The sequence below is a fragment of the Elgaria multicarinata genome, chromosome 22, assembly GCF_023053635.1.
Source record: "Elgaria multicarinata webbii isolate HBS135686 ecotype San Diego chromosome 22, rElgMul1.1.pri, whole genome shotgun sequence".
In the NCBI taxonomy this organism is placed as follows: Eukaryota; Metazoa; Chordata; class Lepidosauria; order Squamata; family Anguidae; genus Elgaria; species Elgaria multicarinata.
The window spans coordinates 13,291,605-13,319,208 of NC_086192.1; the positions used below are offsets into that span (position 1 = coordinate 13,291,605).

At 47.3% G+C, this 27,604-nt stretch overlaps 1 protein-coding gene across 2 annotated transcripts in view; it reads right to left on the reverse strand.

Moving 5' to 3' along the window:
• The window catches only part of CUX1 (cut like homeobox 1), a 313,297-nt gene that overhangs the window by 155,005 nt on the left and 130,688 nt on the right, over positions 1-27,604 (reverse strand). For both annotated transcript variants that reach the window (XM_063146717.1, XM_063146718.1), the window contains exon 3: positions 12,640-12,687. In XM_063146717.1, coding sequence (XP_063002787.1) covers positions 12,640-12,687 — 48 coding nt within the window. The remainder of the gene's footprint in view (positions 1-12,639; positions 12,688-27,604) is intronic.

The following is a 27,604-nucleotide window of genomic DNA, read 5'->3' on the forward strand; positions in this document are numbered from 1 at the left end:
GGGTGGCCAGTAAGATTAACGTTTAATTACCGGGCTTTTATGAATAGCGTATTTTTATATGCCAAAGCCTCAGGATGGGGTGGACTATGAATCAGAGTGAGTGAAACAGGAAAAAATATATCACCCATGTTTAATTTCACGGAGTTGCGAAACTGCTCTAAAAAGCTCCGAGTAACCACCGTGTCCGTCTTTTTTCTAAAACTGCACCAGCATATATCAACCTCACCCAGCCACCCCGCCCCCAAGCCCAACAAGGAACAAGAAGCCATGGCCCAAGAATCGCTATTAATGTCGAGCCGCGCCCCGCCTGTTACTCCAGAGCCAGGCCTGTCTCTCACCCGAGCCATTAACCCGTCAGCTTGGGAAGCGATACGTCCTCCCAGCTCCCGTGACAAACAATGCATGCGCTAAACCGTGATGTGGCACTTACTGGACAGGCACAGTATCAGCTGCGCCATGATCAATAAATGCACCTTATTGCTTTTAATGCCAACAGTGAAACTTACATCATGAACTAACAGGCCAAAAGCTCGCTTTACTTATCGGGGGGGGGGGAGAGAGAGAAAGGAAAAAGAGAGTGTCTTTCTACTGACTGGCATGCTCAGAATGAATTAAAAATGGATGCACAAAACTATAGCTGAAGGATGCAGACAAGCTGGAGCGTGTTCAGAGGAGGGCAACCACGATGATCAGAGGTCTGGAAACAAAGCCCCATGAAGAGAGACTGAAAGAAGTGGGCATGTTGAGCCTGGAGAAGAGAAGATTGAGGGGAGACATGAGAGCACTCTTCAAATACTTAAAAGGTTGTCACACAGAGGAGGGCCAGGATCTCTTCTTGATCCTCCCGGAGTGCACGACACGGAATAACGGGCTCAAGTTAAAGGAAGCCAGATTCCAGCTGGACATCAGGAAAAACTTCCTGACTGTTAGAGCAGTACAACAATGGAACCAGTTACCTAGGGAGGTTGTGGGCTCTCCCACACTAAAGGCATTCAAGAGGCTGCTGGACAACCATCAGCCAGGGATGCTTTAAGGTGGATTCCTGCATTGAGCAGGGGGTTGGACTCGATGGCCTTATAGACCCTTCCAACTGTACTATTCTATGATTCTATGGCGTTAAAGGTAATTACCAGCACTTTGAAGTGGTGCTCAGAAATGGACCAGATAAGCAGTGAAACTGGCACTGGGAACAGAGTCCTGTCGTCCAAAACAACTGGCCCCAATTGCAAATCTTTGCTGCAACGTTTTGTACTAGCGGAAGCATCCAACCCATTCTTCCCAAAGACCCGTTTTGCATCTCCCAGCTACCCAAGGTTTGTCATGAAGGAGCATGCTGACCCCTGGCCAGTCCCGCTCTGCTAAACAGCCCAGGGAAGCTCCACTGATCATCATGACACATCTGTACTGGGAATTGTGGGTTGTTGGGGGAGAGACAACCCAGAGTTAGAACCCTAGGTCGTCTGGAGAGACAACCCAGAGTTAAAACCCTAGGTCGTCTGGAGAGACAACCCAGAGTTAGAACCCTAGGTCGTCTGGAGAGACAACCCAGAGTTAGAACCCTAGGTCGTTTGGGGAGACAACCCAGAGTTGAGACAACCCTAGGTTGTCTAGCTCTGCCCAGCCGCAGCAGGAGCAATCGGGCGGCGAGAACTAGCACGCTCACTCATTCTTGCGTCATTCGCAGCAACCCAGAATTTAACAAACCACGGGTTGTTGTGATGTGCGAACTGGGTCACTCACTTACAATTCCCAAGTTTCCTCAGAGGGAGAGCATGAAAAGTTTAAAGCAGGAGCGACAAAGGCAACACATTTAAAATCCCCTTTTCTTCTGGTTTCTGCCTCACTCTGACTCTTCCTCCCAAGGCCCAGGGGCTGCTTGGGAGGGACCGAGACACTGTCTGCCATGTCCCAAGGTGGACAGAATTACCCCACGTGCCTGTGTCATTTCCCAGAGGGCAGCCTGGAAGGCTGTGGTGGGATGCCTCTTCTCTACCAGAGAAAGGAGAAACTTGTTCTTCTCCAGCTGCTGGAACAGCCAGGCTCTTTCCAGCTGCGTTGCCAAACTTCAAGGGTATCGCACTTTCCAATTCTACGCCCGGTCCATCTTGCCTCCCCCTCCCAGCCCCCATTTCAGGATATGAGCAACTTCCATCACATTCAACTTGGGAGTTGCTCAGAGCCTTCAAAGGGGGAATGACATGGCCCACAGTGCTTTCGTTGGCACGACGTGAGCTACCCATGTCACTGCCACACAGCCATCGCTGGCAGGGGTGGTGCAGTGCTCTGGCCCCATCCGCTCATGCCACGCCAACCCTACAAGGAACGGAGAGGAGGGAATTCAACACACACACACACACGTAAGCAGCAACAGTCACGTATCGCTTCAAGGGAGAGAACAACCTCTCAACTGGATGCCTCCAGGCCCCCGTCCCCTTCTCCATAGGGCTACGGGTCAATTCACAGAGCGTTTTTTTGACGTGGGAGGGGGTCACCCACAAAGTGAGGTTTCCCCCTCAATCGTCAGATTCTGCAACGATGCTGAGAAACGCCCCGATGCTGTAAAATGAGTGTGTTTCGAAAATCACGACGGAAACAAGTTCTTTTCAAAGGACGGTGACCTGAAATATAATCTGGGAAACATTTTATAATGGAAACCTCGTGGGGGGTGGAGAGATACTAGACTAATCGCTCCTTCCTGCATCAATCCCAACCCCTCCCATGAAAACAGGAGGAATTGGCCTGTTTTTTTAAAAAAAATCCCCCCTACAACACACCCGTTTTCTCCTTTTCCTTCGGGACAAATAACCCCAAATAAGATCCAGGACAAATAAAAGGGAGGCCTTCTTCACACAGCGCAGAGTTAAATGATGGAACTCACTACCACAGGATGTAGTGACGGCCACCAATTTAAAGGGGGGTTGGATAAATTCCCGAAGGAGAAGGCTATCAATGGCTACTAGCCCTGATGGTTGTGTGCTATCCTCCAGTATTGGAGGCAGTAAGCCTGTGTGCACCAGTTGCTGGGGAACATGGGTGGGAGGGTGCTGTTGCACCATGTCCTCTTTGTCCATCCCTGGCCGATGGCTGGTGGGCCACTGTGTGAACAGAGTGCTGGACTAGATGGACCCTTGGTCTGATCCAGCCGGGCACTTCTGATGTTCTTATGTTGTTGATATTGGAGTTATTAGCCTTCAATAGGGCTGTGCCCTATAGAGGTGGACGAAATTATGCCTGGTGTGGAGAATGTGGTGTGGAGAATGTGGACAGGGAGACATTTTTCTCCCTCTCTCAAAATACCAGAACCTGGGGTCATCCCATGAAGCTGATGGGTGGGAGATCCAGGACAAATAAAAGGAAGGACTTCTTCACACAGCGCAGGGTTAAATTATGGAACTCACTACCACAAGATGTAGTGATGGCCACCAATCTGGATGGCTTTGGATAAATTCCTGGAGGCAAAGGCTATAGCCCTGATGGTTGTGTGCTATCCTCCAGTATTGGAGGCAGTAAGCCTGTGTGCACCAGTTGCTGGGGAACATGGGCGGGAGGGTGCTGTTGCACCATGTCCTGCTTGTTCATCCCTGGCCGATGGCTGGCCACCACCGTGTGAACAGAGTGCTGGACTAGATGGACCCTCGGTCTGATCCAGCAGGGCTCCTCTTATGGTCTTACCCCCAAATCCCCTCGTTCCAAACCCCAGATCCTCTGGTGCGCAAGCTCAGCTGCCCTACACACCTTAACTTCTTCCTTACCACCTGATCCCAACTTTGGACAACAGAACCAGTGCTCCCAAGACGCCACCACCGTCCGCTCAGCTGCAAAAACAACAACTCCACAACGTGCGCTTGCTGCTGCTGCTGCTGCTGAGCGGAACGCTAAAAGATATCAATTATCCCGCAGACATATCGCTCCGGATTGTTTGGGTTTTATCACAATGGCTAAATGAAACCTTTTAATCAAAAGGCCGCCAAGCTCAGGGCCTAAATCAATGAAACAAGCAGCTCTGGGTTGCGCCATGTGCCCAGCGAGCAATTTGTAATGGCTTTGCTCAACGGTTGTTTCTTGGACACGGACACACATACCCTCGGCACCCCTCCCTCCCTCCCCCACCACCACGCCATCGTTCCCGACCGCAACATCACATTTGTACGACAGACAAGCAGCTTTGGGTCTCGAAGAGGTTAATTTCCGGAGCGCTTGGCCGCTCCCCAGTCTCTCTCCTCGAAATCGGCGCGAACGCAAGAGCCCGAGAAGCGCCCGGCCTGGCCATGATTAATAGACTGCCGAAGACGTTGCTGTCCACAGAACGCACACTCCTCATTCCCCCTGCTTCCATAGATCATGGACTTATCCTCAAAATATCTGACTGAAATTGAATTTGGCTTCTCTCTCAACCGTTCATTTCCTATGTTATGCAAGGTTATATCCTTTTTCTGCATGAGCAGAAGCGAACCAGCTGCAGCTCCTCAGAAGGAAAATGTGGTTCCAATTACAAAAGCTGGCCTGGATATTGAACCGCAGTTCAGATCCTCGTTCTAATTGAGCCATCATGGAGCAAGTCTAAAGTAAAGAAATCGGATTAATTAGGTCTGTAAAGTTCAACGTAACGAATCTTGGCGGTGCGGAGGGTTTTTTTATTTTTGTTTTTGAGGAGTCGGGGCTTCATAACAAGAGAAAGAGCAGGGGGGATCCCTTCCTGGGAGCGTTTCACGTGCAGCAAGCTTCCAGGTTATACAGCGCTCTTCTTCAGGCATGTGTGTTCGAAGCAGTAATCCAGCGTGATTGCATAAACCATGCAATCCAGCATGGCAGTGGGGCTGGTGGCTCTGAGGTCAGTGGGGTGGCGAATCGGCTCCAGGTTTCAGTCAGAACCAGCCAGGACTCTAAAAGGACCTATCTAGTTCTGATGTCAGTGGGGCAGTGGATCCGAACCTTGGACAGCTCCTTTAGAGTTCTGACAGTAACCCGGAGTGGATTCACCACCCCACTGACCTCGGAGGCTTCACTGCAGCCAGGCCTGATTTTTCTGAAATACCCAGACTTAAAACAAAGAGTTGTGTTCATTAATGTTCCATAACTGGGACTATTCTAGACTGGGGGATTTCACGGTAAGGACGACTGGATAAGAGGAAGGCCCACCATTAGTGCACCCACTGCTGAAACAGTTGGAAGCAAGATGTGGTGACGGCCAGAAATTTGGATGGCTTTAAAAGGGGGTTGGATAAATTCCTGGTGGAGAAGGCAATCAAGGGCTACCAAGTGCCTAAGTGTGACCTCCAGTGTCCAAGGCAGTAAGCCTGTATCCATTAGTTGTTGGGGACCATCTGTGGGATGATGCCGTTGCACCATGTCCTGACCGTTAGAGCAGTACGACAATGGAACCAGTGACCTAGGGAGGTGGTGGGCTCTCCCACACTAGAGGCCTTCAAGAGGCAGCTGGACAAGCATCTGTCAGGGATGCTTTAGGGTGGATTCCTGCATTGAGCAGGGGGTTGGACTCGATGGCCTTGTAGGCCCCTTCCAACTCTGCTATTCTATGATTCTATGAAATACTTGAAAGGTTGTCACACAGAGGAGGGCCACGATCTCTTCTCAATCATCTCAGAGTGCAGGGCACGGAATAATGGGCTCAAGTGACAGGAAGCCAGATTCCAGCTGGACATCAGGAAAAACTTCCTGACTGTTAGAGCAGTATGACAATGGAACCAGTGACCTAGGGAGGTGGTGGGCTCTCCTACCCTAGAGGCATTCAAGAGGGATGCTGTCAGGGATGCTTTAAGGTGGATTCCTGCATTGAGCAGGGGGTTGGACTAGATGGCCTTGTAGGCCCCTTCCAACTCTGCTATTCTATGATTCTATGTCCTGCTTGTGGGTCTCCTGTGGGCAGCCGGTTGGCCGCTATGTGAACAGACTGCTGGACTAGATGGACCCTTGGTCTGATCCAGCAGGGCTCTTCTGCTGTTCTGATGTCAGGCAGTGATCCCTGCCACAACTCTCTGCTGCAGACCCCTAATTTAAGAACTGCCGCTTATAAAAGAATTGATAAGTCTTGTGTGCATTTTTAAAACATGTGGGCCAAGGAGGGAAAGTAAGTGTGCATTGCTTTTTGGTGCGCTTTGATGGCCGTGTGGCACCCAGGCTGAGACAGGGGTGTCGTTCCTCGGCGTAAACCATCTAACTCAGAAACCCCTCCCTGCAAGTTAATGAATGGGTAGGAAGCCCATCCCTGACCTCATTTCCCCACATTTGCAATGAATGCATGGGTTTCCCCTTAAAATCCCCTTGTTTCATCGTATGAGGCAGGAACGGCAGGCACGGAAAACGCACCGCTGGTCACGTTCGTTCGGAGTATCTGCCTCCCAGCTGGCACTGGGCACAGGGACTCCTCTGCTGCTCTTGGCCGGTCCCGTTCGACCACATGAAAAGAATACTGATGACCTCAGGAAATCCGGGCCCGGCCTTGAAAATAGCTGCTCAATGACATCAGAGAAGCAGGTTCAGACGCTGCACTTCCGAATAGCTGCATTTCCCTCACGTCAGCCAGCCCAGCCCAGCCCAGAAGGTTTCACCGGATAGCAGGCACGGGCATCCCGCCGGAAGCCTTTCCGAATTACGTCCCGTTGCAGTTTAGATGGGAACAAAACGGGGTTCTTTTTGAGCTGTAAAACTCAACAGCCTGTTTCTTGGCCTAATTCAAAGTGCTGGTCTGGACCTGTAGGGCAGGAGCGATGAGGCTTTTGTGACCAGAATTGGCAAAAACTTTCCTCTTTAGGCAGGCAGAATATTGGAAAGTCTGCTGTGACAAGCATGGATTTTTTAAAAACAACAACAACCTGCTTATACACCCCTATAGTTCTTTCACAGTGTTTCATGTTTTTAACTTTCTGTTGGATGCTTTGAGGGCCCTTTCCTGGACTACATTATACACACACAATCCCCCCCAAAAACAGAATGGAATCCAAAAGGGGCCAAAGAGCATCTGGGCATGTTTAGCCTGGAGAAGAGAAGATGGAGGGGAGACATGAGAGCACTCTTCAACGACTTGAAAGGTTGTCCCACAGAGGAGGGCCAGGATCTCTTCTCGATCCTCCCAGAGTGCAGGACGCGGAATAATGGGCTCAAGTTACAGGAAGCCAGATTCCGGCTGGACATCAGGAAAAACTTCCTGACTGTTAGAGCAGTATGACAATGGAACCAGTTACCTAGGGAGGTTGTGGGCTCTCCCACACTAGAGGCCTTCAAGAGGCAGCTGGACAACCACCTGCCAGGGATGCTTTAGGGTGGATTCCTGCATTGAGCAGGGGGTTGGACTCGATGGCTTTTTAGGCCTCTTCCAATTCTACTATTCTATGATTCTATGATCTTGCATTGAATCAACATCGGTTGTTGCAGAAGCAGACACCAGGAGGTGCCCAGAGTTTTAATGCCGGCCACAACAAGAGCGTGCAGTCAGATGCATTTCAAACAGGAGTGCTTCTTCGAGGGAAGAGGCTGGTGAGTGTCATGAGCTTGTCAAGAGACCCACACAATCTTCTAAATGCATCCTCCTAGAAACTCCGGAGAGCCTGTCTCCACTCACTTTGAACCCCAGCTTTATGGGGGGCGAGGGAGAGAAAGAGATCACAAATAGTTCCCTGGTATTGAGGTACTAGCCTGCAACGGATCAGATGCATCAACGAGTTGAGGGATGATTTTTGAACCGCCGTCACAGACTGCAGGGTTAGCTCTGGTATCCATCACTCCACCATAAAAGGAGGCCAGGGTCGCTATTTATGGGTAGATTATTATTATTCTTATTCTTATTCTTATTATTTATTTATATAGCACCATCAATGTACATGGTGCTGTACAGATTACACAGTAAATAGCCCTTCGCGAGCAGGGCAGAGGGCAAGTGACCACTTCTGTGGGAAGCTTACCGGTTCTAGAAGAGCGGTACAATTTAAACAAATAGAATAAAAATGTGGGAGGCCTTTGAAGAAGATGGGGCTTATTATTTTATTTATTTATTTATTTATATAGCACCATCAGTGTATATGGTGCTGTACAGAGTAAAACAATAAAATAGCAAAACTTTGCCGTGTAGGCTTACATTCTAATAGAATCATAATAAAACAATAAGAAGGGGAAGAGAATGCACCAAACAGGCACAGGGTAGAGTAAAACTAACAGTATAAAAGTCAGATCAAAATCAAGTTCTAAAAGCTTTAGAAAAAAGAAAAGTTTTTAGCTGAGCTTTAAAAACTGCGATTGAACTTGTAGTTTGCAGATGTTCTGGAAGAGCGTTCCAGGCGTAAGGGGCAGCGGAAGAAAATGGACGAAGCCGAGCAAGGGAAGTAGAGGCCCTTGGGCAGGCGAGGAACATGGCATCAGAGGAGCGAAGAGCACGAGCGGGGCGATAGTGTGAGATGAGAGAGGAGAGATAGGAAGGAGCTAGACAGTGAAAAGCTTTGTAGGTCAACAGGAGAAGTTTATATTGGACTCTGAGGTGAATTGGAAGCCAATGAAGAGATTTCAGAAGTGGAGTAACGTGGTCAGAACGGCGAGCCAAGAAGATGATCTTAGCGGCAGAGTGGTGGACAGAAACCAACGAACCGATGTGAGAAGAAGGAAGGCCAGTCAGAAGAAGGTTGCAGTGGTCCAACCGAGAAATAACCAATGCATGAACAAGAGTCTTGGCTGAAGAGACAGACAAAAATGATCGAATCCTGGCAATATTATACAGGAAAAAAACGACAGGATTTAGCTACTGCCTCAATATGAGGAATAAAGGAGAACGAGGAGTCAAATATAAAGCCAAGACTACGAGCTTCCTTGACTGGAGTAAGTGTAACATCATTGACAGCTGTTACATGTTTCACGTTCTCCTATAGACTTCTATGCATTTGATGATTTTGGTTCCCTGAATTTATTGTGTGTGTCTCCCCCCCCCCCCCCCGCTTTTAAAGGCTGTATGCCATTTTGCAAAAATTGTGAACTTGAAAAGATTTCTATATATAGCAGTAAATAAATGCATTATGAATGCATGAATGAATGCATTTGGCCTGGGTCCAAAGAAGAGCAAGCAGAAGGGGAAAATGGATTAGCGCTCTTCCGTGTCCTCCTGTGCGTGGCCCAGCCGAAGGTTTCCGGCGGTGCAGCCCCACCACAGAGATTGTGGTACAGTATAAATTCTATACGCAAATGGAAGAATCTGCCCAGCTTATGGGGTGGTCACTTGTAAAAGCAATCTTTTGTTGAGTTAGACACAGCCCTTTAATGAGCAGAAGCTGTCCTCTAGCAGAAGAACACCTTTGGATCAGTTACCTAGGGAGGTTGTGGGCTCTCCCACACTAGAGGCCTTCAAGAGGCAGCTGGACAACCATCTGTCAGGGATGCTTTAGGGTGGATTCCTGCATTGAGCAGGGGGTTGGACTCGATGGCCTTGTAGGCCCCTTCCAACTCTGCTATTCTATGATTCTATGATTCTATGAGAATGGAACCAGTGACCTAGGGAGGTTGTGGGCTCTCCCACACTAGAGGCCTTCAAGAGGCAGCTGGACAACCATCTGTCAGGGATGCTTTAGGGTAGATTCCTGCATTGAGCAGGGGGTTGGACTTGATGGCCTTGTAGGCCCCTTCCAACTCTGCTATTCTATGATTCTATGATTCTATGAACCCATGGCTTGGGGAAGGGGGACGGGACACAGGTAGTCTGAAAGCAGGGTGGATTTGACTTAAATCAATTTGATTTAAAACGTGATTTAAATCACTACTCAGAAAGACTTGGCTTAATCATGTGACTTCCCCCCACCCCAAAAAAGTGCACTCTATTTATTGACTTTTTTTGAAACTTAGCACTTAAGAGATAAAGGAGTTGATTCTGTGTACAGAGATTTGCAAAGGAACAATGGGACTGTGACCTCTGCAGACCCAACTTCACAGTTTGGAGAATGGTAAAACCAAGCCTCTGTGATAATATCGTCTAGATAGAAAAATTGTCCAATAATCTTTCAGAAACCTCTGGAAGAGCATGACGTTGTGAATGGATTCATGGAATTCATTCACCCACCCACCCCAAATTTAAACATTGCATGAATATACAGCCTCATGCTACATAATTAAAAACTAATCTTTATTTGGACTATCAAGTATCTTAAATAGAAAACTATCTTTAGATTTTTTCCTCAAAAAGCATTTTATTTTTAAAAAAATCAGATTTAAATTAAAAAATCCAATTTTAAAATTTATTAAAAAAAAAAATCATTGATTTTTATCCACCCTGTCTGAAAGCGACATGCATGGCATTTCTTCAGACTGTTGCGTGGACTGAGGAAACTGAGGAAAAGCTTACTGTTGCATGAAGAGGGAGAAGAGAAATGCATCATTGCTAAATTTTGTAAACCGCCCAGAGAGCTTCGGCTATGGGGCGGTATATAAATGTAATAAATAAATAATAAATAAAAATCATTGTGTGCATCCAACCAAGAGGCTAGTCCCAGCAGCAAAACACCACTGCTCCCTTCCCACTGGTCTCTCACGTGCCAGGAGAGGAGCAGGGACTGTGGGCCCAACACATGAGCCAAAGATCCAGAGGTGGTGACGAATTCAGAACTCGGGCCTCCTCCTCCTTCGATCCCTGGGTCCTGAGTTCTGCTCAGCTCAGCTAATGCAAGGTTTTTTTTGAAACCCTCCCTCAGTTTCAAAAGCCGTTCTTCAAAGAAGTCGGGAAGTGGTGGAGGAGAAGGTTCCAGGCCTCAGTCCGTGACATTTCCAGTTTTAAAAAGTTCAGGTGGCACTTGAGGCTCAGGTGACCTCAGTGGCACGGAGTGCCTTCTACAAACTCCGGTTGGTGGCCCAGCTACGCCCCTATCTAGACAGGGATAACCTGGCTTCAGTTGTCCATGCTCTGGTAACCTCCAAGTTAGATTACTGCAATGCGCTCTACGTAGGGCTGCCTTTGAAGACGGTTCGGAAGCTGCAGCTCGTGCAAAATGCAGCGGCCAGATTGATTTCGGGAACCAGAAGGTTTGACCATATAACACCTGCTCTGGTCCGCTGGCACTGGCTGCCTGTATGTTTCCAAGCCCAATTCAAGGTGCTGGTTTTGACCTATAAAGCCTTACACGGCTTGGGACCACAATACCTGACGGAACGCCTCTCCCGACGTGAATATACCCGGTCACTACGTTCAACATCTAAGGTCCTCCTCCGGGTGCCTACTCTGAGAGAGGCTCGGAGTGTGGCAACAAGGGACAGGGCCTTTTCGGTGGTGGCCCCCAGACTATGGAACGATCTCCCTGACGAGGCTTGCCTGGCACCAATGCTGCTATCTTTCCAGCGCCAGGTTAAGACTTTCCTCTTTGCACAGGCATATGGCGGCACATCTTAATCACCCACATGTTTAGGATTTTTTTAACGGTTTTTAATGCTTTATGTGTGTATGTTCTGTGTTTTAAAATTTTACATTTTGCATACTTGTTTTTATCTCAATTTTAGAATTTCTGTAAACCGCCCAGAGAGCCCTGGCTATGGGAGCAGTATAGAAGTGTAATAAATAAATAAATAAATAAATAAATAGGTGATGGGAAGGAATATCTCGGCCTGAGGCCCCGGAGATCTGCAGCAAGTCAGGGTAGGCAGTAGGGCGATGGATGAAATAAGCCAGCTCCCTGTCTGCTTATGCCCAGTGGCGGGGAGGGGAGGCCCTTTGTGAAAATCAATTCCAAAGCCCACTCGGGTGCTCAGAACGAGTTGCATTGTTCTTTGGCTCCTAGCCAATGTCTTGAGCAGGGGCCCCTAGCCTTTTGGGGCCCATTTAGAGTTTTGAAAAACTGCCGTGGGCACTACCACAATAGAATAGTAGAGTTGGAAGGGGCCCATAAGGCCATCGAGTCCAACCCCCTGCTCAATGCAGGAATCCACCCTAAAGCATCCCTGACAGATGGTTGTCCAGCTGCCTCTTGAAGGCCTCTAGTGTGGGAGAGCCCACAACCTCCCTAGGTCACTGATTCCATTGTCGCACTGCTCTAACAGTCAGGAAGATTTTCCTGATGTCCAGCTGGAATCTGGCTTCCTTTAACTTGTGTCCATTATTCCATGTCCTGCAGTCTGGGGTGATCGAGAAGAGATCCTGTCCCTCCCCTGTGGGACAACCTTTCAAGTATTTGAAGAGTGCTATCAGGTCTCCTCTCAGCCTTCTCTTCCCAACACTCTGTGTGTGTTCTCTCTCCCTTTTACTTCTCTCTGGGCACTTTCTCATTCTCTCAGTCTTTACTTATATCTCCCCCAGCTCTTACAGGGGAATGGCCAGGCGGCCACTGTAGGCTCTGCCGCTGCCACGTCCTTGCTCAAAATTACATGGAATTGGGAGCCGAGGGAAGCCAGTGGTGCCGTGGACACCATGGAAAGTCTATCGGGGGGGGGGGGGGGGCGGACCACGCTGGAGATCACAAACCGAGAAAGTCGCCATCACATTTTTAGTGTGCTGTTTCAACCGATGCAGAGAGTAAATATCATGGTTGTGCACTATGAATAAATGAAATAGCAGCAAAAGAATGCTCTTGTTTTAGCAAATCCCAGCCCTTGGACAACCGCACCGAGAGAACTGTACACACATTCTCTTTGTAGGAAAAGGGACCAAGAAGCAGAAAAACTCACCTCTCCCTGGAAACTCTTCAGTAGTGGAGCTACCTGTTTGCGCAGGTCCTGGAAGATAAAAGCAAACACACGCATCAGAAAACAGTTCGCTGGGGACTGGAAGCAGCTCAAAATGCAACTGTTGGAATAATATTTGAAGTATTTCCATCAGTTACTCTCGCAGCCCTTCTTTCCACCAATTTTATCATATTAGCTGAAGGCTGATTACATTTTTAATCGAAACATTGCTATGAGCAAGGAGTGAAGCAAAAATCCATTTTTTAACTGGCTTATGAATCCAGCCTGATACACAATTACGATTGTCCCAAGGGAGGAGAATTAGTTAACAAAAGCCTGTAGTAATGTTGGATAATCAGTGAACTCCTTCAGTCTAACAACTCAACTGAAACAGTGCAATGAATGACTAATGGGATGTAAAACATGTGCAGCCACATGGAAAGGGATCAAGCTAGACCCTGTTTGGAAGTACAGCCTCCCCCCGCCGTGCCAGGAATCGGGCATCCTTTATTTAGCTTCGCAGCCTTGCCTGTTCCGTGGAATTTATAGCAGCCGACCTGCTTCTATAGAGGGAGAAGGCGCCCTGAGCAGCCCACTCGCTTCTGACCCAGCCCCCAGAGTTGGTATCGCTATTTTCTATTTCTTATTAGCAAGAACGGCATGCATCGCCTGCCCGCCAGTCGAAAATTCTCAAGGCAGAGACAAAACAAGGCACAATAAAATCACTGAAAGGAATGCAGTTAGGTCCCACGTAACGACAAACCGCCGGTTTGAAAAAACGAAGCGTCGTTGTGCCCACCTTTGTAGGTTGTATAGATTGTGTGGACGGCATGCTGTGAAAACCAGGACCAATGGCGTGGTTTTTTTAGGGGCTTAACAAAACCAGTGGTTAACCCATGATTTGTTGTTATTATTATTATTATTATTTATTTACTGTTTTACTCTGTACAGCACCATGTACATTGATGGTGCTATATAAATAAATAAATAATAATAAATAATAATAATTTATTTATGTATTTATTTATATAGCACCATCAATGTACATGGTGCTGTACAGAGTAAAACAATTAATAGCAAGACCCTGCCGCATAGGCTTACATTCTAGTAAAATCATAATAAAACAATAAGGAGGGGAAGAGAATGCACCAAACAGGCACAGGGTAGGGTAAAACTAACAGTATAAAGTCAGAACAAAATCAAGTTTTAAAAGCTTTAGGAAAAAGAAAAGTTTTTGGCTGAGCTTTAAAAGCTGCGGTTGAACTTGTAGTTCTCAAATGTTCTGGAAGAGCGTTCCAGGCGTAAGGGACAGCAGAAGAAAATGGACGAAGCCGAGCAAGGGAAGGAGAGACCCTTGGGCAGGCGAGAAACATGGCATCAGAGGAGCGAAGAGCACGAGCGGGGCAATAGGGTGAGATGAGAGAGGAGAGATAGGAAGGAGCTAGACAGTGAAAAGCTTTGTAGGTCAACAGGAGAAGTTTATATTGGATTCTGAAGTGAATTGGAAGCCAATGAAGAGATTTCATTGGGTTAACTGCTGGGATGTTTTTGTGGCACCTTTTTGTGGCATTTTCACTAGCCGACATGGGTCAGGTGGGCAACTTCACCCCTCTGATCCCTTCGTGGTCTTACTCTCCTCTGCGGGCGCCCCCTCCCGGCGTGAACACGCCTGCAGTTCGTCTCCTAGAATTCTCCAGCTATTTGCAGCCCTGCTTTGACAAAATGACCCTCTGGGGATCCAACGACCTAGACAGAGTTCTCATCCGTAAAGTATTCTATCCGTAAGCAAAATAAATTTGGACAGAAAAGCTCCTGGATTCCCTGACTTTGCTATGGCGTTCACTCTCTCTCTCTCTCTCTCTCTCTCTCTCTCTCAAACTTCCTGCACATTGGCTGGAGAGATTCGGGTTATTGGCGGGGGGAGAGCAGCAGCCCGGTCGTATCAGCGTCAGTGACATCATTAGTTCAGCTGTCGCATCCAATTGTAGAGCCAGCTCATCACGCAGAAGAGACGCTCCAGCCTTCTGACTGTCTACCCATTTTGCAGTTCCTCCCTTGTTAGGAGACGTTTAATAAGGAACTAGCAAGTGACCCTACACGGAAAATTGGCCAAGGCTGAACATTACGATTCCAGATGCTTTCTGACAAGAACTTGAGAGTAACTTATCGAGGGAAGGGAAGCACTTCGCACGCTCCAGCCACATGAAAAGGAGGACGGGAATGTCCTCGGGAAGGTGGAGGCGGAGGGGGGACGGGACGGACAAGAATGAACCGTTTCTTGGAGATAAAAACGCATACAAAGAGCTCCTTAACATTCCGGTGGCTGAAGCGCACGCTTCCCTTTTAGAACACGCTCAGGAGGCAGTAAATCGCTCACTTGCAGAGTGAGCCCACGTTGAGTGAGTTTGCACAAGCCACTGATCTGGCTGTGTCATCGGTTGGGGGCGGGGGGAAGGCCCTGTCAGAGCAATGACTCATGCAGAGAGGCAACGGGCAAACCTCTACCCGTGCTCCCCAATGGCCATACTGGCTGGGAACGACGGTTGTTGTAGTCCAATACATCTGGAGGGCACGATCACGGGGGTGGGGGGTAATATACTGAGGCTTATTTTCCCTCCCCACGTGTGCCGGGTGTGAGCCGCCTAAATTAGCATAGTTATTAGGCGCAGGTTGTTGTGATGTGGGGCTCGACTTCTGCAATGCACTCTACATAGGGCTACCTTTGTGCCTAGTCCAGAAACTTCAACTAGTTCAAAATATGGCAGCCAGGTTGGTCACCGGTACATCTAGTGGGGGACCACATTACACCAGTCTTAAAATCTCTTCACTGGCTGCCGATTAGTTTCCGGGCGAAGTATAAAGTGTTGGTGATCACCTTTAAAGCCCTACATGGTTTGGGTCCAGGTGACCTGCGGGATCGCCTTCTCCCGTACAATCCGCCCCGCACACTCAGGTCCTCTGGGAAGAATCTACTCCAGCCAACAAAAACACGGCTGACAAACTATTACCCAGAGGACCTTTTCTTCTGCCGCTCCCAGTTTGAGGAATGGCTTGCCGGGAGATTCGTCAACTTAATAGTCTTCCAGAATTTAAGAAAGCCATAAAGGCTGATCTCTTCCGGCAGGCCTATCCAGGAGAATTTTAGGATGCTTTTAGGATGTTTTTAACAGTGTATGCTATGTTTTTAATTGGTATTTTATATATTTTATGATTGCTGTTGTTCCCTGCCTCGATCCAATCGGAGAGGCACCCTGCATGATCGTGTGAACCAGCTTAGTCACACACAGACATGCAAGCTTCATACAGCCCTACAAGAAAAGGAAGCTGGAGCTAGTGCAGGACGCATCACCTCGGCTGTTGTCAGGAGCTGCCTCTTTTCAGCATATAACTCCTTTGCTGAGGGAACTGCACTGGCTACCGGGCCAGGTTTAAGGTTTTGGTACCAGTATACAAAGCCCTAAACAACTTGGGACCAGGATACCTGAGAGAGGGCCTTCTCCCTTACCATCCCGCCCAAACACAGAGATCATCGGAGGGCATGCTCCTGGTGCTTCCACGTGGACCTGTGGTCCGATTGGAATCCACCGGGAGAAGAGCCTTTGGTGTGGTGGCCCCTTCTCTGTGGAACTCCCTGCCCCTGGAGGTCAGGCAGGTGCCAACACGAGGCTGCTTCCAACACCTCCTGAAAACAACTCTGTTTCGAGAAGTCTTCCCCAACTGACTAGCCACTGTTTTCCTGGTTCCTTTGCTTTTAAATTGAACAATGTTAATTTGCTTTTTTAATCTTTCTTTTACTGTTTATACCTGTGTTCACCACTCTGGAATCTGTGTTAGATAATTGAGCAGTATTTAAAACTTGTAAATAATGATGATGACGAGGAGGAGGAGGAAGACGCGTCTTTCCCCTAGAGTTCTGAGGGCCCAGCTTTTACCTTAAAGCCAAAACAAATGCAACCCTTACATTCCTAAAGGATCACCTTCTCCCCTAAGAAATTGCCATCTACAGAGATCATTGTCTACAGGGCCTTCTCTGTGCTTTCATCCCAACCGGAGAACTCCTTCCCCAGGCCTATTCATCTGCTGCCAACCATGTTGTCCTTCATTTGTCTGCTCTGGGTATTTTTAGTTCATTTACTGTGGAATTTTATATTGCTTCCCAAAAGTGGCGGTCGTTCAGCAGCCTTGAAGCCCGAAGTGGTGGAAAGGAGGCACAGAAAATTTAAAATAACTGGACGTAAATAGAAGACATTAAGGTCAGCAGCTGGGACCCTGGACCCCAACTGAAGAAGCCTGAGATCTCCCTTTATTCATAGTCCAGACCTAATTCCCGCACTCTCCACCTGGGTATTTAATGGCAGGTACCCAGGAATATTGAATCACATGCTAAAATGACCTGGTCGCTCAAGGTATTGTTTTGCCACTCATAAATGGGGCAGTCTTTATGATGGAAGTGCCCTGGGAAAATTATATGGTTTGTTTGAGCATCTATTTGCATATTTACAGGTCAAGAAGAAAGGGAAAAGGAAGCCGCAGGCAGCAGGGCCATTCATTAAGCAGCCAGCCATTCAACGGATCAATTCATTTACTCAAGACGCTGGGTTGTTTCCACCACCAATGAGAATAGGCTCCCCCAGAAATCTTTTCTGTGCCACAGCCAAATAGCACACACTATATTTCAGAGAACGCTGCTATCTACCCGTCCTGATAAATAAAAAATAATAATCTCGACTTTTGCAGCAGCAGGAAAAGAACACGCTGGTGCTTTAAGAATGATTTTCGCTCACGGATCTTGTGAAAATGCCATTAGCTTTAATTATTTATCAGAAGAAGATTTAGATTACTGTTCCTGACCTATTTTTCCGGGCGCACAGGCCCGCCCAGTAAGGGAATCAAAGAGAATGGCATTTGCAAAGAAGGATGACTTACTGAGGTTGGGCAAATCTGATTTTATAAGTACGTATCAAACAAGGAACATGTGTCAGGACGCTACACACTTGCCTTTAAACGGGCCGCACGGTGTTAAAGAGTTTCCTCTGCACGTTTTAACATCTAACTAAGTTTGCTCAGTCACACGACTGGGAGCACCTCTGCTTTGTGCCCGATCCCAAAATTTTAAATTTTCAGGTGCTGGGTTTAGAATGGCGTTGTGAAGCCACCGGGGATAAATCCCCCCACGTGTGACTGCGAATGTAGTTTCGTTAAGTAGTATCGGATGGGTATTTTACAAAATGGCACCAGCACCTGGCGTGGTTGGGCAAGTCTTGGAACCCACCATAGCTGGCCTCTTCCTTTTTCTCCTTTTAAACTTGACCATTACTTCTCTTTTAAAATTACCAAGTGCTGTAAAAAGAAGTGCAGGGCAAAGTAGCTACAGCCGCTGCCAGCATTTCCTTAGAATCATAGAATCATAGAATAGCAGAGTTGGAAGGGGCCTACAAGGCCATCGAGTCCAACGCCCTGCTCACTACAGGAATCCACCCTAAAGCATCCCCGACAGAGGGTTGTCCAGCTGCCTCTTGAAGGCCTCTAGTGTGGGAGAGCCCACAACCTCCCTAGGTAACTGATTCCATTGTTGTACTGCTCTAACAGTCAGGAAGTTTTTTCCTGATGTCCAGCCGGAATCTGACTTCCTGTAACTTGAGCCAGTTATTCCGTGTCCTGCACTCTGGGAGGATTGAGAAGAGGTCCTGGCCCTCCTCTGTGTGACAACCTTTTAAGTATTTGAAGAGTGCTCTCATGTCTCCCCATAATCTTCTCTTCTCCAGGCTAAACATGCCCAGTTCTTTCAGTCTCTCTTCATAGGGCTTCTTTAAGGGCAATACATTGGAGTCTTGCCCCTGAACTGTATGCTGGGGGCATACAGGCAATGGGAGATCAGGAAGGAAGTGATGGGAGCAGCACAGCAGCAGTGTCTGTGGCTGCTTCGTCCGGCGTTTCCTTGGCAGTGCTGGGCTGATGGAGCACCAGGAGACTGGAGCTAGGTTGCTTTCACTGCCACCATCTGTCTGCCTGCTATGATTTTGCTAGGGTGACCATATGGAAAGGAGGACAGGGCTCCTGTATCTTTAACGGTTGCATATTATTATTATTATTATTATTTATTTATATAGCACCATCAGTGTACATGGTGCTGTACAGAGTAAAACAGTAAATAGCAAGACCCTGCTGCATAGGCTTACATTCTAATAAAGTCATAGTAAAACAATAAGGAGGGGAAGAGAATGCAAACAGGTACAGGGTAGGGTAAGCAGGCACAGGGTAGGGTAAAACTAACAGTAGAAGGGAATTTCAGCAGGTGTCATTGGTATATATGGAGAACCTGGTGAAATCCCCTCTTCATCACAACAGTTAAAGCTGCAGGAGCTATACTTGTGACCAGATTTAAAAGAGGGCAGGGCACCTGCAGCTTGAACTGTTGGGATGGAGAGGGCATTTCACCAGGTTCTCCATATATACAAATGACACCTGCTGACATTCCCTTTTCTATGCAACTGTTAAAGATACAGGAGCCCTGTCCTCCTTTCCATATGGTCACCCTAACTTTACGTCAGCCCTTAAGTTCCCCTTAGGCCTGGTTGGGGAAACCTGGCACCGGCCTGGAGGATATTGTAGGCCACCGTGTACAACGGTAAGAGCTGGATCAGACCATGGGCCCATCTAGTCCAACATTTTGTTCATACAATGGCCAACCAGCTGTTCCCTGGGAACCCACAAACAGGACGTGAGTGGGTTCCCCAGCAACTGGTGTATATAGCACTACTGCCTCTGACAGAAGCACAAAGCCATCAGGGCTAGTAGCCATGAAGAGCCTTCCCCTCCAGGAATTTATCCAACGCCCCTTTAAAGCCATCCAAATTGGTGGCCATCACCACACCTCGTGGTAGCAAATTCCATAGTTTAACTGTGTGCTGTGCTGTTCCCTTCTGTTCTGCAGACCCAGGGCAATTGGCAGTTAGAACATGTTGTTCTTTCTGGCAAGGAAAGTTCGTCGTGACAACTTAAGTCCCATTCATTTCGACAGGCCTACCTTAAGTAAGACTTACGTTGGATTTTATCCTGAACACGTGCCAAGATTCCCCCCCCCCTTTATCTTTTAAGCCTAGCTTTCTTCCATTAAGGTGGTGAGATCTGCTAACTTCTTTTGAAGTATCTAAATCCTTCCTACCTTCTTGCTGTTCACAGCGCCGGGCCTTCGAACAAGAGCTCTACAACGCAGTGTGCAAATGCTTACAGACGGTCTTCAAAATTGTTTACAGGACAAGCTGCCCGTGGAAAACGCTGCTGCATCCACAGACGTCAGAATCGATTCTTTTCATGCAACTTTACGAGTCAATTTCTCAAACTGCACATTTTTCAGAACGCGCCAATATTGTGCCATCAGTTATGAAACAGTCAGTTAACGCTTGTCCAGAAATGACAGAATGGGAAAACAATGTTTACCTCCTCAATCATTTATTGAAAATGTCAGGGGACAGGTTGCTTTTAAGAGAGACTACTCAAGCCTGATCAATAAACACACTTTCTTCTATTGAGTCAGTCACAGAATTTTCATTTCATCCATCTCCACACAATCCCGCCTCCACTTTTCGTACCTATTTTTATCTGGCAGAGGGGCAAACTAGAACGCCACATGCAACCTGGGTGTAACCAAACCTGGACATTTTTTAAATGTTATTTTCAACAACGAAAACAGTCTTTGGAGTCTGTAACCTCGAATGGAAAAGTGATTGGGAGCACGCTTAACCCTCTTCCTGCCAACTGTTGATTTCAAAACCCATTCCCAACTCAGCTGCTTTTCTACCTGTGTGGTTTCAGGGGTCTATTAACCCATGAAAACACACATCTGAACCCTTGCAGGGAAAGAACATCTAGGAGAGCTTTAACAGAAAAGCAGGGAGCGGGAAAAAGGGGTTAAGCACCCCACTCTGCTACGTCCCCGTGAAGAATTTCTCTTTCTGGAGACTACTTTTCATTTTAAAGAAAAGTGCCAGGGCTCTGTTACTGGCATTCATGTGCAACACATAGTTGGACCCACAGGAAGATGCTTGCCACACCGTTTCACATTTCCAAACTTAGCAGGAAGCAGCAGCCACAGTGGCGTGGAAGCAAAATGACGGGCACCATCAGCCATCGCACAGGCTTTCCGGGGAGAAGAGTGATCCTCTACCTCATCCGTCAAAGCCAAGCCGACGTCCTTAATGGCAGAGAGTCCCACCACGGCCCCTCGTACCGAGATCAGCAATGGAAGCGACTGCTGCAGCCTGCCCAATATCAGTCAGCAGGAGGGAAATGAGTGTGATGCCAGAGACACATTATGGGGCGAAATCACGTGGGGGTGGGTGGGTGATGGAAGCAGCAATGGGCTGCCAGGAATCCGTTGGGAAAGACTGCACCGAAGACGCCACGTCACGACTTCTGACACCCCAGCAGAGCGGCTAGGTTCTAAGAGCGTCGGGAATTTAAGCAATGTTGTCCTTATATTGCAGATGTAAGGCAGGGGGCTGAGACTTGCATAAGGCTACCTATCGTGTTCATAGCAAAATGTAGCTCCGGCTTTGGGTCACTCTCCTAGACAGATTCACAAGGGAACTGAGTAGGGATATTGTGGGCGCCCGACGGGGTTTGGGAGTCCAGCAGACTCCCGGCGTGTACACACACCGGACCCCCACGGCACGTTTGCCCGTCCAGCCTCCTCCATTCATGCCTTTCATGTGATATAAACAGGGCCTTTATGGATGCCACTTGTGCAACTTTGGAAATACACAGTTTCCGGAGTCACACAAGGGTGACTCCGGATGAGGGCAGACAGCCCTGCAGCTTCCTCAGGTGCTCACCAGGTTGCAAAGATACTCACGTGGCAGCACAAGGGGTGGGGGTGGGCAGTGGAAGCTGGACGCGGGCGAGTGCGTCCATCCCTATGAAAGAGAAGCATTTTTAGGAAGTGGGCTTTATCCGTCTTTTACTAGGCCATTAATGTCCAGATCAGAGACTCACTAATTGTCTCTTCCTCACTTAACACCATTGTCTCCAGCAGTGCTCAGGGCAGATATCAGTTTCCAACCCAGTTTGTTAAATGACATGTGCAGATACGAGTGTTAAGAGGAGGGCAACCAGGATGATCAGGGGGCTGGAAACAAAGCCCTATGAAGAGAGACTGAAAGAACTGGGCATGTTGAGCCTGGAGAAGAGAAGATTGGGGGGAGCTTCGGCTATTGGGCGGTATAAAAATGTAATAAAATAAATAAATAAATAAATAAGGGAAAGGACCGTTGCTGCCTCTCAGAATAGCAAGACCCAGGAGCTAAGCTCTGTATGTACAATTGTAGTCACCCCCTCTCAGAAAGGATATCATGAATCTTTTCCAGTTCTGTAACAGGCTTTCTGCAACTAAAACTTCTCCATCCCGAGTGGTGTGTGTACTACACACACACACACACACACACACACACACACACTGGGTTTATTATCACTACAGCACATTCTGTTCTCAACAGTCATCAATGCTAGTTAGGAATAAATGTTGATGGAGCTGGAAGCTTCCAGTTACAATGACATCCATATATTCAAAGCCCTTAGCAGCTTGCACATACTTTTTTTTCCTCCAAATTTCAATGAACTATTTTCTGTGAGCACAATAAAAAACTCCCTTTTTCTTGGCTCCACGGCAATTCAGAAACTTAACGCAGTCAAACAAACACTCCGTCTTGGCCATGGCTCTTGGCTCAAGCCGATGAATCAGCAAAGTCCATAAATGTCTAGCCAACTTGGACAGACGTTCCCAAGGCAGCCATATAGGGAGAGCGGAGATACCAGGCTCTGCAATCTTGAACAGAGTGGGAATCTCAGAAAGGAGCTGCTGACCAGCCCCGTGACAGAACAAACTGGGTTAAAGACTTAGCAGCAAAACTGTAACCGCCCTACACAGTTTCGTTAGCAACCTCACCAGCTGTAGCCTAAGAAAGCTCTGGCCACGGACTGCATGGGGCCTTCGTGTTTGAGAGCCCGCACTGACAAGCTTGTTTACGAGAGACATGATGCGCCCATTCTCCACTATGGCATTTAGCTTCTGGAAACTCTGGGGAAGGAGCTGAACCCTTCTTGAAAGACCGTATTCTCCCTTATGAGCCTGCCCGTGCTTTGAGATCTTCTGAAGAAGCCCTTCTTTCGGTCCCACCATCTTCACAGGCACGCTTGGTGGGAACACGGGACAGGGACTTCTCGGTGGCTGCTCCAGTGCTTTGGAACTCTCTTCCCTGGCTCCCTCCTTGATGGGCTTTCGGAAGCAGGCTAAAACTTTTTTGTTCCTGCAGGCCTTTGGAGAATAATCTGGCCCTCCATCTATGTTAATGTCTTATAATTTTGTTGTGTATTTTAAATGTTTATGGTTTTGTTCCCCCCCCCCCATGTATATTTTAAACTTTGTAAGGCCGCCTTGAGGCCCAGCATTGGGCAAAAGGCGGGATACAAATAAATATAATAATACTAATAACCCTGACGATGGCCACGAACCACGTTTTAACAGGGCATCCCTGAAGGGCGAAAGATTGGGACAATGTAGGAACAAGGACCAAAAGGCAGGATCCGTGCTAGAATCATAGAATCATAGAATAGCAGAGTTGGAAGGGGCCTAAAAGGCCATCGAGTCCAACCCCCTGCTCAATGCAGGAATCCACCCTAAAGCATCCCTGACAGAGGGTTGTCCAGCTGCCTCTTGAAGGCCTCTAGTGTGGGAGAGCCCACCACCTCCCTAGGTAACTGATTCCATTGTCATACTACTCTAACACTCAGGACATTATTCCTGATGTCCAGCTGGAATCTGGCTTCCTTTAACTTGAGCCCGTTATTCCGTGTCCTGCACTCTGGGAGGATCGAGAAGAGATCCTGGCCCTCCTCTGTGTGACAACCTTTTAAGTATTTGAAGAGTGCTATCATGTCTCCCCTCCATCTTCTCTTCTCCAGGCTAAACATGCCCAGTTCTTTCAGTCTCTCTTCATAGGGCTTTGTTCCTAGACCCCTGATCCTCCTGGTTGCCCTCCTCTGAACACACTCCAGATTGTCTGCGTCCTTCTTGAATTGTGGAGCCCAGAACTGGACGCAATACTCCAGATGAGGCCTAACCAGGGATTAGATAAATATGAGCACAGTAAAGGTGCCTCTATAATGTTCATCTTGCTTTGGGAAGCAAGATGGCCTTTTGGTGCTTTTCAAGTACACAGCTCCACTTGGATAAAGCAGAGCCCTAAATAAGAGCCCTTGAGAACCAAGAGTGTCTGAAGCCATTTAACAGCCCGGCAGAGGAATCAAGGCAGACAATACTGCTTGAGATGCCGCGCAAACTACTTCAGCAGCTAAATCCGAAACGTTTTAATCTCTCCCCTTGAAAAGCGTGCGTGTATAAAAGATAAATGGAAAACATGATTCAGAGTTGCTCCATAAACAAGTGCCAGCTACAATCTGAATGGATAAAATATACGTTCAGTTACAGCCAACATACTTCTCAAAAACCCGGGAAGTCTAGACCAGTTAGTCTAACATCAATCCCTGGAAATTTTGGGGAGCAGATTATAAAGAAGTCAGCCTGTAAGCACCTTGAAAACAATGCAGTGATGACTAGAAGCCAGCATGGATTTGTCAAGATCAAATCCTGCCAGATTAATCTGGTCTCTTTCTTTGATCGGGTAACCTCCCCTTGTGGACTGTGGGAATGCTGTGGACATAATATATCTTGACTTCAGCAAAGGTTTTGGCAAAGTACCACATGACATTCTGATCAGCAAACTAGTTAAAAGTGGGCTAGAGGGAACAACCCTTTTCCCCTTTATTTTATTTCTTCAAATTTTCACAAACACAGACCTATGACAGATATCAATTACTAAATTATAAAAATGCCATTCTCATAGCAACTATTCACAGTTGGTATCCCAATTATTAATAAACGCATCCCACTAAATTGTTACATCTTATGGTATGTCATATGCTTCATTTCACCTGCATACAATTTTAGTCAATTTTAGTCAAATCATGAATTATCCTGAGCCACTTTGAAAAAAGAAGCTAGAGAGTCAGTTTTCCAATATTATGTCCATAAAACTTTGGCGGTTGCTAGAAGGGTCCCCTCTATTGCTGTAAATAAATCACCCATTACATACAAAAACATAACAGAAGAGGCGAGAATTACTGTACAACCAACCTTCAAATTAGCATTCCCAAGGCTTCTTTCCAATATTGTTGCACCAGGGCACCGGAACTATGGATCGGGGCCTAGCAAAGTAAATTACTTGAACGGTGCGCACTCATGCTCCACCGCTTTGGTCATCTCTATCATTATTTGTGTGCCACCATTCCACCCAAGTTATGCTCCACGTGGCATACCAGAGCAATGGGGGCGGCAACGCAGATCAAAGATGAACATCGGTATCAAAACGATAAATACAATATCATCAATTAAAATTAAAGTATACCAGCAGTGACAGATTCATTCAACGTATCGGGGCATGAATTCTATGGACAGCATGCTCCGAAATCTCATACCAGCTAATGCAATTCTTTCCTTTCCTTAGAGAAAACATGACCAATACTGGCCGAGAGAACAGTGAAGAATATAGCGACATGAATCACAGTGAAGATCGTAACTGGGGCCTCATCTACACCATGACGGATATTGCACTATGAAAGTGGTATATAAAAGGCAGGAGCCACACCAACCAGGATATACTGGTATGAAAACGGTATATGGTATACGTCAATGGGCCCCAACAGTTGTCAGTGCCTTCAATACTGCTATAAAGCAGTAGTGTGGCTCCTGCCTTTTATATAACACTTTTATAGTGCAATATCCTGCTTGGGGTAGATGAGGCCTCAATGTGGGAAAGGGCTTTAGGGTCTCTTCAGTGCTCTACCTGCCTTGAATGCATAAAGTCCCATGTTCAAGCACTCATGCCTGAAACCCTGGAGACCCAGTGCTGCCAGTCAGTGCCAACACTATTTAGCTAGATGAGAGCTTCCTATGTACACAGTCCACTATTTCACAGTCAAGAATACAAAAATGAAAAGTAAAAACTGAGGAAAAGCGTTACAGTTTGGCTTGGACAAAGAACGCGCACTCAGTGTTGAGCTTGATATACGGAGCTCTGAAATGGGCCTTTGGTGAAATATCTACTTCCGCTCGGTTCAGTGTGCAGCCATGGTGTCTGAAGCATTCAGAATACGGAAGTGTATATTTCTGAAATGTGACAAATGGACGGGAAATAGGAATGGTAAGGCAAGATGCTCAGACTGGGAATCCTCATATATGAGGTATCTCAAAGCGACTGGAGGTGAATGAAGGATGATGCATTGACACCCTGCATCTTTGCACATTTCATGTCTCTGTGAATACTGGCAGCCACATAAGGCTTTAAAACGGCGTGGGGCCAGAATTTCAAGTCACATGGCATTCCTTCTCCTAAAATATTCAATAATCCTCAGAGAGGGGAAAATACAGGCACTTATTTTGCACCTAATGCACTTGGAACACTAAAAATATTTCATCTTTTACTTGAATTCCAGATCCAATTTTAATTTTTAAAAAGATCTATGAATTATCAACGGCCCGTTTCCACGTCATTGGCTCTGGAAAACGCCAATGCCTCTTGCCAGGTTGGGAACGACTGCATGCATAAGACGTGCGATAGCCACAGAGTCATAGAATAGTAGAGTTGGAAGGGGCCTAAAAGGCCATCGAGTCCAACCCTCTACTTAATGCAGGAATCCACCCTACAGCATACTTGACAGACGGTTGTCCAGCTGCCTCTTGAAGGCCTCTAGTGTAGGAGAGCCCACCACCTCCCTAGGTCACTGGTTCCATTGTTGTACTGCTCTAACAGTCAGGACGTTTTTCCTGATGTCCAGCTGGAATCTGGCTTCCTGTCACTTGAGCCCGTTATTCCGTGTCCTGCACTCTGGGATGATGGAGAAGAGATCCTGGCCCTCCTCTGTGTGACAACCTTTCAAGTCTTTGAAGAGTGCTCTCATGTCTCCCCTCAATCTCCTCTTCTCCAGGCGAAACATGCCCAGGTCTTTCAGTCTCTCCTCATAGGCCCTTGTTTCCATGACAGGTCTATAGAGCCATCACGTCCGTGTGCAGGATGCCACTAAATACCAGGTGCTGGAAACAGGGGGGGGGGGGCAGTGCCAGAGGGCCCTTCATGCCCTACCTGTGGGCTTCCCAAAAGGGACAAGCTTGTCAATGAGGGAAAGAGAAGTTGGACCTTTGGTCTCATCTTGCAGGGCTCTTCTCTGCAAACAAATGGCCCTTTGATGTCCTTTTCTCCTGGAACAGCCATATTAGCCGCCATTCCACTTGCCCACAGAAGAGGAAGGGAAGCGATAGCGGGACCCACTTCTTGGTCTCCTTTGAGAAACCAGCTGCCCTTTGGCGCCTTCTCTCCCTGGATCATTTCCATTCAAGCTGGCTGTTATAAGGACTATTATGTAACTTTAAGAACGGGTGCCTGAGTTTGTCTCCTTTCCTTCTCGGTGTTGTATATATTGGATAATAAGCCTGCAAGCAGAGACCGCCTTGTTTTTAATTTTTGTATAGTGCTTGGTAAATTGGGTGTGTGTGTGTGTGTGTGTGTGTGTTCCTACTTGCGTCCAGTCTCAGCTGCATTAAAATCTTTGATGTCCCTGGGGACATTTTAAAATAGCTTCTCAGTGTGATTCAGGAGCTGACTTATCCAGACAATGATATGGTGTTGTCTACCCTTTTTAATCTCTACTCCTTGCCCAGTCACTCCCATTGCCTTCCCCCTTCCCATTCAATTTTAAGGTGTTTTCTCTTTCGGACTGTCAAAAAATCCATGCCAGTGGGCTGTTCTGGGGTTCTCCCATTTTCTTCTTCAAGATTTTTTTCCACCCCTGCAAACGGTTACCCCAGTTTCCATTAACAATTGTGAGTATCTCCAAAACCCCACTTCTTGCCCTGAAG